Here is a 13,228-nt window from a genome sequence, read left to right as displayed (position 1 = left end):
AAGCTTTTTCGCAGTCGCCAGACCTCAAGCTAATGGGCAAGTGGAAGCAGTAAAAAAAATCTTAAAGACCACGTTGAAGAAGAAACTCCAAGCATGCAAGGCTCACTAGCCGAAAGAGCTTCCGCGAGTACTTTGGGCTTATCGCACAACAGAGAGAACTTCGACGGGGCACACACCTTATTCCATGACCTTCGGTTGCGAGGCCGTCATCCCAGTAGAAACCATGATCCCCTCTCACAGGCAGGACACCTACGACCCTACCCGGAACCATGCCCTTCTCCAGGAGTCCCTGGACACGATCGAAGAGCTCTGGGAGCAGTCACAGGTCCAACTCAAAATGTACCAAGGCAAGATAGCCCGACACTTCAACACAAGAGTCAAGAGCCGTACATTCGAAGTTGGGGACCTTGTCCTACGGAGAGTATTTCCTGCTACGCAGGATCCGGGAGTGGGAGTCCTCGGACCCAACTAGGAAGGCCCCTATGAAGTCCAAGAAAAAGTGGGCCATGGGACGTATCACTTAAAGAGACTCGACGGATCTAAAGTCCCGCGCGCCTGGAACGCGGAACACCTCCGCCGTTACTATCAGTAGGCCCCGGACTATCTGGTCGAAAGTCCTTGGTGGACGTAGCAAAAATGTAAAATATGGAGATAATCCTCCCGGCTGTAAAACACATGCCTAACAGGCTAATTTAATAAAACACGGAGAGTTTCACTCCGCTTTTACTGCATTTTTTATCCCTTTGTTCTAAGCTGCGTTTTAACAAGTGACCACGCGGTCCGGAGACGTCCGGACCCCACGCTCACTTGGGGGGGTATACATGGCTAAGGCATAGCCATACGCCCCTTGAACAAAACATAAAGAGAACACCACTTATGTGCTAGCATTGTGTTTGAAATTTTTAAATTGATTAAGCTTAGGTTGATTTGTTGCCATGAACATATTTGCATTACTTGTCATGTGTGCATTATGTGGTTATGTGAAAATTGCCATGAAAATATCTGCCATTATGCATCATGAAAATTATCTCCTGTGTAGCCCAGCGATGAACAGGACTGGAGGTTGGGGCACATTCAGAGAGCTACGCCGAAACACCCCCAACTTCCTGACAAGTCCTTCGCAGAATACTCCGCGACCGCTGAAAGCTTTGCTTCGCAAGCTTCAGCTCCGGGTCTCATAAAGTAATGCATGGCAAGATCCGCGACCGCTGAGAGCTTTGCTTCGCAAGCTCCAGCTCCGGGTCCCGCAAGGCGAAAGATGGCAAGATCCACGACCGCTGTAAGCTTTGCTTCGCAGGCTTCAGCCCCGGATCTCACAAAATAATGCATGGCGAGCTCCTCGACCACTGCAAGCTTCGCTTTGCAAGCTTCAGCTCTGGGAGCAAATATAATCGATCCCCCAATTATAGCAGGCATTGCTTCGCAAAGCCCCTGCTCCAGGATCGCACATGGTAGGCGTGACGATTTCCTCGACCGCAACGAACTTTGCCTCGCAAGGCTTCATGCCAAGTCCCTGAAGTCGGCCACCGTGAGGTCCGCAACGACAGTTAGTTTTGCTTCGCAAAGATCTAGCCCTAAGTCTAGCGACGCTCACCAAAAGAACTCCCGTTCCGGCACCATCCCGCGGAATCGTATTAAGTGTTGGCCTCGCAAGCTTTGTAAAGATCGCGATGGGAAGATGGAACGGGTCACCTTAGCCATCCCAGGGAACGGTATAACTACAAGTCCCGAGATTGGCTATTTACCTTAGGAAAGCTGGGTACGATGAAAGAGGGAGTCTGGCCGTTGGAACCAAGAACCCTCCGTAACCTAGAAACCACGTGGGAAAAGACATAAGCCGTTGGAGCTTCAAGTTAGAAATGCATAGGTTCTGGCCGTTGGAACCAAAACCTCATGCGCCCCTACAGCAGTTTCTATCGTATAAAAGTCTCTACCCTAAGCACAAAATTAACAAGGAACTCAGCAGAAAAGGAAAGAAGAAGTCTACAATTATTGCAATGAAGGCCCTGCGGACCGGGCATCTGTAATGTTCCCGCAATAAAAAAAAGAGTACAGGGAGCTTCGCCCCAAAGGAAAATAATAAAAAAAAAATTATTATTACACAAAGGATAAGACCCCTTCAAGCACTGGGGGTGGCAGCGGCTTCCACGACTGGGGTCTCGGAGACAGCGGTTTCAACTGGGGCTGGCGGAGTCGGCTCATTGGAAGGTGGAACTTCATCACTGGCAGGTTCAGAGGTCCCCGCCTCTTCGGGATCTTCTGCCTCGGGGGCTCCAGCAGGCTCGTCGATGTTATAAGTCTAGACGTACACCTCTAGGCTTTGATCCCACGCCTATACCTTTTCCCTCATGGCGACGGCGTCCTCTCCCAGGTAGCCTACTACCTCCGGGTTTATTTTCCAAAGTTGGTGCATGAGGACCACGTGGGATAGATTAATCATTCTATTCAGCACCACCTCGGCATCTTCCTTCTCCTTCAAGCGCTCCCCCTCAGAGGTCGCCAGCTTTGCCTCCGCAACGGCCAATTGAGCCCTCACTTTTTCCAGCTCGGCCTTGGATGCATCCCGCTCTCCCTTAAGGGAATCAATCTCCTTGCGCTGCACCTTATTTTGATCCAGCAAGGATTGCTTCTCGGTCACATGCCCCCTGACAGCGAATTGCAAGGCTCCAATCTGTTTATCCTTCTCCTCCCTGGCCTGGGATAGCTCTTCCTGGAGCTTGGAGTTCTTGGCCTTCAAGTCATCCGACCGCTGCTTGAACTCATTCTCCGCGCTGGCCCGGTACTCTTGATATTTGGCAAGATATTTCTTGTCCGCCTCTTCTTCAGCCTTGCGCCGGGCCTGGTTAATCTTCTCCATAGCCTCCCCCTTTATGCTCTCGACCTGTTAGGTCAGTTTCTGCTTCTCCGCCTCCAAGGCCTGGCGAGCCACCTGGCTCTCCTCCAGCTGAACCAAAACTGCACCTACCTCCCAGAACGAGCGTTCCACGATGAGAGAGGCCTGCGAGAAAAGACAACAGAATGAGTTAAGCAGAACCAAATGTACTAAGACAAATGATCCCAGAACACAACAACTGACAGCTTACCCCAGAAAGTTGCTGCTTTACGGCATGTGTCAGCAACAGCGGGTCCTTACTGCTACTGATGGCCCATTTCTCATAATTGAGCTCGCACAAGCTCAGGGCCATGTCTTCCATCATCTCCGCTCTGAACGGCGCCAATGCACGTCCGAGCCTAGGCACCAGCCTCTTCTCCAAGGATGGGCCATCCAAAACCACTCCAGCCGGGTGAAGGGATCTCACCCCTTCTGCCAGCTCAGCTCTCTTCACGGCAGACAGGTTGTCTGCCCTTCCCTGAGTAACAGCCTTCTCGGCCTCCAACCGCCTCTTCAAAAAATTATCAGCCTGTCTTACACCCTCTAGGATGGCAGCGGGGAAACGGGTTGGTTTCTGAGGGAAGTGGAACTTCAGGCCAGGCTGAGGAAGGCTTGTTTGTTGAGAAAGTGGAAGAGAAGGAGAAGAAGGAGACCCCGAAAAGGTAGACTCCCTTTGGACTGGAGGAGGAAGTAGACGGGGTATTAGGGACGGTAGCGAAGACACTACTGCCCCGGTTTGTTGTTGCTGCTGATGTTGCTGTTGTTTTTGCTGCTGCTGTGGCGGTGTTGGTTGTCTTTGTTGTTGTTGTTGCTGTTGTTGTTGTTGTTGCTTTTGCTGTTGGGGTTGTGGTTGCTGCTGGGTGGGGGTAGTCCGGCGGGGACTGCGCGCAACCCAGAGGTCTCCATCACCTCCGGGAGAAGAATGTCTAAGGCATTTCTTCTTGTCGCCCTCAGCCTCTCCTCCGGGGCGCTTGCTCACCCCGGTCATCTTCGCGGGGAACACAAGTCCTTTCCCCTCGCTGCTACTACTCGAGACCACCATGTTCTCGGAAGGCCCCTTGACAGGAGGCTTCTCCACCATGGGCACGATTGCCCTCTCCACCACCAAAGACCCTTGCGCCTCGCCACTTGTCTTCTTGGGTGTGGCAGCTTTACCTCCCCTACCAGCTCCGGTCTTTCGTCCTTTCCCCTTGGACGGGTCTTGGCTGGTGGCGGCCTTCTTGATAAGTGAGGTAGCTCTCCCCAACATCTTTTCTTCGGGATGTTCTGCAAGAAATGTACGAAGCAAGGTTAACCAACCAGCAAGCGATATGAAAAAAGATAAGCAGAAAACAAAACGAGCAACAACATAAAAGCACAAACAAGTCCACCAGCAAGGAACAAGAAGCAAAAAAAAGAGAAAAGTTTGAAAGGGATGATCATGCACGAGAAACGTGGATGGCCTTCCCCGAGCAAAACAAACACCTCTTCCTGCTCCAGGAAGCTCCCGTACTCCTTGAAGTCCGGGAATGACATGCTGAGGGAAGAAGGGTCAACCATGGTGACACCTTCTGGCAGACTACCGTCACTCAAACATCCGAGGAGCTCATCTACCCTATCGCAATATCTGTCAAAGGGTATCCTACGCGGATCTAGCCTAAGGAAGCGGGGATCGAACCCCACCTGAGAAGTCTGGGAAACCTCAGACAGGCTGGGGGTGTGGATCAATCGAAAGCTAGTTTTACCTTTCCCAGAGGTGCCAGCTCCCGGAGTCCCTTCATTGGGGTAAGCTGCGGCGTGGCGAGCCTCGATTTCTTCTTCCTCCGGCTGGGGGTCGGGGAACCTCTCCGCCCAACTGGGGGATAAATTATTCTCGTCCTGGGCCGCCTGGCAGATCACCTTGGACAGCTTCAGGGCAATCTGCTCCCGGACGTCAGCTGACACCTGACTTTGCCCCCTGCCACTCACTGGCTCAATATTTTGGAAAGAGGCGAGTAGCCCATACTCCCTCAAAGATTCGGTGGCCACAAGTCCTTCCACCTTCAGCTCTTCCTCCGAGAGCCCCTCGTAGAAGTTTGACCTCCTTATCATCTCCGCACAGCGAGGTGTCCGCGGGACGGCTTCTGCAAAATCCAAACACGAGTGTTAGAGATCCTCCCGGAAGGCAAACCAAACGTAAAGAAACAAAGTTAAAAAAGAGAGGAAGGAGCACTTACCAGGGACTTTGAAGTCCAAAGATAGGGCTGGCACCTTCTTCAATGGGAAGCCAGTCGTCAGGAACCAGTACTCCCGGAGATCTGGAACCCTCGCGGTATGACATGTGGGACACATCACGTCCGGATACCTCTCCAGCCTATAAAACCCCACTTTGTCTGCATGACCTCTCATGGGCTGAGACTTCAGCCCATAGAAGTATAGTACCTCCTCCGGGGTAGGGGCCTCCAGGTCCCGGGACTTGCAAAAGATATACCACCCCGCTAGAAGCTTGTAGCTGGGGGGAATCAACTGGAAGGGGGCAATCCCCGCCTTCACGCAGAAGTTGGCAAAATAACTTCTTAGGGGCAAGTGTGCCCCACACACTATGTGTGCCCAGCTCCAGGCACCAAAACCCTCGTGACTCTGACTGGCAGACTCACCCAGCACCGACAGATGGTGCCACATCAGGCCTGGGATGTTCTTCAGGCCTGCCTCTGAGGAATACAGCTCCAGCATGCCGTAGTTCCTGAACAGGTTCAGCTTCTGGTCCATCTCCCAGATGGAACTGTTGATAGTCGGTGGGCTAGCCGCGGCCACCTTAGTTTTTGCTTTCCCTTTTGCGCCGGCAACAGGGGGACCTTGCTCCTGGGCAGATTCAGCCTCTACCACAGCGATGATTTGTTCCTTTGAGGTGTTCGTCACTAAGCAAAAGAAACAAAGAAGAAAACACTCCAAGCAGTCAACACCCTTGTCATACCCTAACGGTATTAAAGGCGTCGGGGAGACCCTCCCCGAAAACTGCTTGGAGAGGCTCCCACCGAGCTTGCCGAGGGGCTGGCACCATGCCACCCGGAGGACAGTAAGGAACCAGATTCAAACTTCGAGCCTAAGCCCACCGAGAGAAGTGTCTTCCCAGGGGAAGACACCCTAAAGGCATTCACGCTTATGCCCTAAAATAACAAACCAGAACAGCACAAGCAAACGAGAAACAACTTTCCAAAAGCAAATCGTCAAAGCATGCAAAGAGATGACTTATTGACTCACATCAGTCACATGCCTATCAAATAAAGATGACACCGGCAGAAAACTCAACCCTAACAACTACCAACAATCTGAGGCGTAAAAGGAAAAAGCAAAGTAAAAATACTTACTGGTGTTCGGATAGTTGAAGATTGAGGGAGTAACCGGGTCACTGCACCGCACGAACACGTGAAGTAAAGGCTGCAAAGACAGGCAACGATTCAAACCTAGAACTTCGGCGAGCAAACCTACTGCCAAATCGAAAGAAAAGTTTCTGGATTCCTTACCAAAAGAATTGGCGAATTCGAAGGAAAGGAAGCTTGGAAGCTTGAGAGTTCGAAGATTTGGGAATCTGAGAATCTGAAAGCTCGAGAATTTGAAAGCGTAAAGAGGAAGAAGGGTCCGTTCCCTCGTTTTTATAACAAGAACGAAGTCATTTCGAATTCCACAAATGGACGGTCCCAATCTTCCCATACCGCATGCATCAGATCCAACGGCTGGGGATGAAGCGCCGGTCCCATTTATGACTCCTCGGATGGGAATAAAGTATTTATTTCCCATCATTGTACCATCTCGGGCCCGGTGTACCATTAAATACCGTCAAATCACTACTCAGACGCCTGACGCACGCATACTCAGCCAGTCACCTCACGCACACGTCTTGGTCACAGAGCCATTCCCTGCATGACGCGTGGCCCTTGCCACACTTGAGTACTTGAGTTCAAACAGAAGAAATTTCCTTTTTTTTTTCGTACTAACACTCAAACGGGAAAAAGGAACCCCTCCAGGAACACAGGAGGTGACCCCACGCCTAATCTAGAAACCAGAATACCCGGAGGACTGTACAAGCTCCCGGACCTCTCAAGCTCCGTGACCTTGGGGGGTAAATGTTATCCAGATTTCCGGATAGCGTTTAGATGGATAGCCTCGGGAAAGCAGAATTATCAAAATCTTTCACGAAGGGTGACCAGGGCTCGCGGATGAACAGAAAGGCTTCGCCTCTCCCGTTTAGTGTCTAGCACATTCTTTCAAGCAACCGCGACCCGGAAGCTCGTCAATTCTCCCGGACTCCCGAAGGGATATCCTTCGGGGAAGGTCCTTCCAGGAGAAGCACTTCAGGTTACCTTCGCGGATACAGTTCCGTGCCTCGCACGGAAGAAGACCAAGCGGTCGAGTCGCGAATGAGGCATAGTTGAAATGATACTCACCTGACACAGGATCCCGCCTGACAGGTCGTGGCCGCACACATCCCAGCACGCCTAAAAGTGCCTTTTCGCCTACTGTTCCGCTGACAGCCTGGAAAAGACAGCTGCCTTTTGACACTCCCCATATTTTCATGTAATTATACATACGTAGAGCCTTGTAGCCATGCTACTACGGTAATTGTATTCCCTATTTACGGCTGGTGTAATTAAGACTCATGGGGGCAGAGTAGAACCCTAATCCAAAACCCTAGCTATAAAGACCTCCTCATTTTACGATAGGGGGGAGGCCAAGAAAATTACAGAGCAAGAACTCTGCCAAAAATCTCTCTAGCTTCATCCTCTTCAAGAGAACCCGAGAGAAACATTGTGAGTTTGTGAGGGTCTTATACACCAGCCATTTTACTGTAATTCTCGACAAGTATAATAACATCGACTCGTGGACTAGGGCTCGTTAACGCCTGAACCACGTAAAAAACCTGTTTGTCTATTTATATTTCTGCACTTCTACAGTTCTTATCTTTTTATTATTTTTTTTGTATTCGTTTCCGAAAAACTCGGTAAACACTAAACTATCTAATTTTCCTTACCAAAACTGGGATAATTGAGAACAGATGCGAGACTTGGAACACTCCTAAAACCAGCAATAAAAATGGCGAGTATTTCTAAAGGAAAGAGATGAAAGGAATAGAAATAAACCACCAAGATGAAACTTATCGAAAAGACACCTTAAGTTCAAAGAACTTGAGAACCTAACCACAAAACCATAGCAAAAGTTAGAACTTGAATGAAAACTAAAGAAACTAAGGAATCAAACAGAATTGAACTTAAGAATAAAGGTACCTTTATTGACCTTATGGATTGTTCTATCCCAATACCGAAATGCACTAACCTCACTCCCAAAGTGTTTTATAAAGCTTAAGAATAGAAAAGCTTTTTCCCAACCCAAGTGTTTATCACCTCTATGATCTCACTGGCACCTTGGAGTCTAAAAACAGCTGAAGAGTAAATGAAAGGGCTGGGTCCTAAGTCCTATTTATAGAGTTCTAGGAATAAAAAAATCTTCTTTTTGGCTTGAATAAAAATAATGAATTTAATTGAAGATATTTGAATATTCGTCAATCAGAGGCTGAAGACTCGGTCAAAACTATCAGAGGTAAGTCTAAGGAGTCAAAGTTGGTTTTTAAAAATCAAGAACAAAAATAAAATAAAAAAATTAATATAGGTGATATATCAGCTGCCCCTAGTCCTGAGTCTTCGTTCGTACGATCATGCAACGTCAACGTGTTTTCCGTATTCATCGTTAGGCGATATATCAACTCTAATGTTGCGATATATCGGCATACGTGATTATTTTAAACACATAATTGCACTTTTTCAGCATAATTAAGGTTGGATAACTACTTTGACTAAGTCAAACTACGACCCTAACAATTTATGGTGAAGACTAAGTCTTATATTTCCTTATTTTATCATTAAAATAATAATTCCTTAATAATCATGCTTATGACAAGTGTCATATTCCTATTGGCTCCATCTAAACCTTAGGTTATAATAAGAAATATATTTAGGACCAGCAATATTAATCAAACCTTATGTTATAATTAATATTCTTAAACTATAGGTTAAACTTATAAAATCCATAACTATTGTTAGGAGTTTCCACAACTAAGTCCCGGTTTGAACCAAAATCCACGAAATCTAAAATACTACAACTACTACTATCTAGCTAACTAAGTAAAATTCCGGAACGCTACACGAAGCCTGACCAGGAAAATTAAGGACCATCTAGGCCCAACAATGGGAAACAGTCACCATCTCCCATAAGACTCCCACCATCACCAATAAGGCACCCCTCGCCAGCCCAGGAAGTTCCATGACTTGTACATCGAGATGGAAATCGACGGGCTAGGCACGGACAGGGGAGTGAAAGAGAGGCTGCCCGGGATCCCAGAGCTCCTCAGCCTACGAGAAGCCAAATGTCACAATCACAAATTGCTGGGACAAGGAGGCCAGCAGGGGACCTACCTCGTAACAACTGAGCAACGAGAAATGTAAGTGAAAGCTAAGATTACACTAGGTCCGTGAGCATTTACAACACGGAACCAAGGAATGGCGGGAATCGAGGAAACCACCCTGATCTGTGGGAACACTTAAACCACAATCGGGGACGTGACAATCCCCCAAACCCTGATCTGCGAGACCATCTAAATGGTCGTAAATAGCGAATTTACAATCCTGCACTGAAACAGGGAACTAGAGTTTTTATCAACGATAACCAGCCCCCTCAGGTCCAGGCTAAGTCTCCCGTGGATTTAGTCCAAGACAGGATTGAACAATTGGAAAGAGCATTCAGGTTCTTATAGAACGAGCGTAACCGGGAGAAGGATGAAGAGTTCGATGAGGAGCTCGAGCCATTTGCCCTGCATATCTCCAACACCCTATTTCCTGAGGAATTTAGAATACCTCATGTCCCGCCATTTGACGAAAACTCAGATCTATATAGCTATCTCAGCATGTTCAACACTATCATGCGAGCCAACAATGTGGGCTACGAGCTCAGATGTATGGTGTTCCCAGTAACACTTACAGGACCAGCAAAAAACTAGTTTGAGAAGTTCAAAAGGAATTCGATCGCGTCTTGGGATCAATTTTCTAAGGACTTTAGAAAAAAATTTTAAAGCTATGGTTGGCATTAGGCCCGAAGCTTCAGCCTTGACTAATGTCCGACAACAACAAAACCATTCACTAAAAAGTTACCTCACGAGGTTTAACTTAGATTTGGCTTGAGCTCAAGATGTCGACGATAGTGGTCACCTGATGGTGGTTAGAGCTGGCGTAATGTTGGGAAGTCCCCTCTGGGAAGACTTACAAAGGAAACCTGACAGGTCTTTAACCGAGTTCAATCGAAGAGCCCAGAGATTTGTCAATGTAGAAGAGGCGAGGTCAGCACTTAACATGACCTCTCAGCCCGTAACTACAACGTCAAACGCAAACTCTGCTTCGACCTCGGCATACCCCTCAACTTCAAAACCCCCCGGGGACAACCCTTATAAAAGGAAAAAAAAAAAGGAATAACCCCAAGGCAGATGTGGGAAAGAAGAAGAAAGGGGAAAGATACATCTCCGTATACAAAGTGTATACTGAGCTCAACGAGTCTCGAGAGAACATCTACCTGGCTAATGAAAACTAGGTTCCATACAGATGACCTGACCCCATGAGGAACCAAAAAGCAAAGAGAGATTCTATTAAATACTGTAGATTTCACCGAGATATCGGATATACAACTGATGGGTGTCGATAGTCAAAAGACGAGATCGAAGGTTTGATCTCGAGGGGTTATTTCAGACAATATGTAAGAAACTGAAACCCCAATCAGGCTTCCACCAGCCAATGGGCAGCGGCTGCACCACCTTCCCAACACAGTAACTCCTGATCTCGGGAGGATGAGCGACTCCCTCTGATTGATGGAGAAGATGTAATAACCATCTCGGGGGGACCTCGTATCGCAGGATCGGGCAAAAAATCCCAAAAGATATATGTAAATGAGCTCAAGAAAGGTGATGGTTCCCCTTACGAACCCGAACCAAGAGCTCCAAAACAACAAAGAGTTGAAACTCAACCTATAATCTTTACTGAAGAGGACGCATCACATGTCCAATTTCCTCATAACGACCCTTTGGTCATAACCCTCTAGCTCGCGAACAAGAGGGTACACCGAGTCCTGATTGATAATGGGAACTCGGTGAATATCCTCTCTAAAGCCACTCTGGAAAAGATGGGACTCGCGCTTCACATCCTAAAAGCCTGAGCAACCACGCTGTATAGTTTTTCAGGAGAAGGGATTGTCTGTTTGGGATCCATTGAACTCCGTGTGACCTTGGGAGACTATCCAGTCTTTGTAACCAAGATGACAAAGTTGGTCATGGTGGATCTCCCATCTGCCTATAATGTAAATAATGTGAACTAAGTTTTCTTTAAAAAAATCCAGATTTCCGCTGAAAGTAATTATGATATAGTTTTAAAACGTGACACCTCAAATATGGTTTTAACTAAAATAAGTGAGGGTGTTACAAGTTGGTAACAGAGCTACAGTTAAAATGTTCTTGTAGACCGTTCATATGTACACATTGAGGAAATGATAATGCTCAGTTCACCTATAAGTTTTATGTGTGCGTTTATTATGTGCTGGTTGCATGCCTCGTGTGAATTATTGGTTAAATGACATAAGTTATATGCATTTTGTCTTAAGATATATATATAATAACACAGATGGATCGTGAACATGCAATGGGGGATACTGAAGGTTCTTGCAGTAATAAATATAAACAAGAATTGACTGAACTTCGAGTGGTAGTGAATAGACAGGCTGAACAAATTGAGAAATTGTTAGCAGAACAACGACAAAGACAAGCACCATCACCACCTATTGAAACTCCAACACCACCACCTCCACCTCCACAAGCCCCACCTGCAGTGCACCCCATGGAACCACTATATGAACGTTTCCGAAAACAACACCCACCAGTATTTGAAGGTAGCACTGACCCACTTGACGCACAAGACTAGAAGAGTTCCTTAAAAGACATTTTTGAGTTTATGAAACTAAGTGACAGGGAAAAAATTTCTTGTGCTGCACATACACTGAAAAATGATGCTAAAATTTGGTGGGAAGTGGTTAAGCATACTAAAGAAGTGAATCAGTCTAAGGGGACTGATCCATCCGGGGTTATAGAAATCCCATTTTCTTAAAATAAATATATATATGTTAATTTCAACTATGAAATAAAGAATAATAATGCTCATGTATAAAATCTTCCTAGAGTATATACCCATACCCTTAGTCAATTTTTTCATGAAAACACACAATTAATATTACAACTTATCTTATTTCTTAATTTATCCTTACAAAGGTTGCGTGCCATGAAATCGGATAAGGCGGCAATATATGACACACAATTGAAATTAAACAAAAGGGAACTGTTCAAAGTCAAAGAATGTGGCTTTTGTACTCCTTTTTATATATTATGAAATTGTTGAAACTTAAAAGCTACTATAGATACAACAACCCTTGAATCTATTATCTATATAAACACCTTCTTTCTCAAAACCAAAACTCACTCAAAAATTTATATCACCAGCAAAAAAACATACATATACATATACATACACATATACGTATACAGAGAAAGAAAAGAAAAAAGAAGAAGAAATAATGGATGAATGTCCAGCAGCTGGTAATATATTCATCCTAATTATTATTATATAGCTATAGTTAGTGCAGTTAATCATTAAAAATAATCAAGTTAATTATCAGTTTAATTTATTTATTATATATATAACAATTGCAGGTAAGAACTCATGGCCGGAGCTGAAGGGAAAGAAAGGAAAGGAAGCGAAGGAAACGATAGAGAAGGAGAACAAGAATGTGAAGGCCATAGTGATTCTGGATGGGACTATGGTGACTCAGGAGATTGATTGTGGGAGGGTTAGGGTTTGGGTTGATGACTGTGGCATCGTCGTTAAAGTCCCTACGATTGGCTAATTAAGCTACTCAGCTGTTCTTCATTATGAGCTGTCTAGCTCCGATCACTGCTACTTTGAAAAATAATATCTATTTATATATATATAATGTAATAAGTTGATGTTTTATAATATTAATAATTGCAACTACTTGAATTAATAAAGTTATTATCATCAATAAATTAAGTATTATTATTGCAATCGTGGCTTACGTACGTACCAATTATATATATGTTGAAAAATATTCAAGATCGTTGAAATGTACTTGTATGTACTACAAATGATGGATAAGACCATCAAATAAATCATTTGGTCAAGGACAAATAAAATTGATTGCAAAAATAAAACAACAAAATGAGAAGTTAAAAGAATAAAACAAATTAAAAAGATATTTATTAAGAAAGAAAAAAAGAAGGATGAGTATTAATTTATAATT

The 13,228-nt window shown here is 45.6% G+C and overlaps 1 protein-coding gene across 1 annotated transcript; it reads left to right on the top strand.

Moving 5' to 3' along the window:
• Positions 1-12,355: 12,355 nt before the first annotated feature.
• On the top strand, positions 12,356-12,993 carry LOC133814349 (inhibitor of trypsin and hageman factor-like). Its single transcript, XM_062247332.1, has 2 exons — positions 12,356-12,506; positions 12,621-12,993. Exons 1-2 carry the CDS (start codon positions 12,485-12,487, stop codon positions 12,812-12,814), a joined length of 216 nt encoding a protein of 71 aa, XP_062103316.1. The 5' UTR covers positions 12,356-12,484; the 3' UTR covers positions 12,815-12,993.
• The last annotated feature ends 235 nt before the right edge of the window (positions 12,994-13,228 follow it).

This window comes from Humulus lupulus, chromosome 1 (assembly GCF_963169125.1).
Source record: "Humulus lupulus chromosome 1, drHumLupu1.1, whole genome shotgun sequence".
NCBI classification, from domain to species: Eukaryota; Viridiplantae; Streptophyta; class Magnoliopsida; order Rosales; family Cannabaceae; genus Humulus; species Humulus lupulus.
Note: the sequence above shows the minus strand (reverse complement) of the source record. Positions and strands in the feature narration are given on the sequence as shown.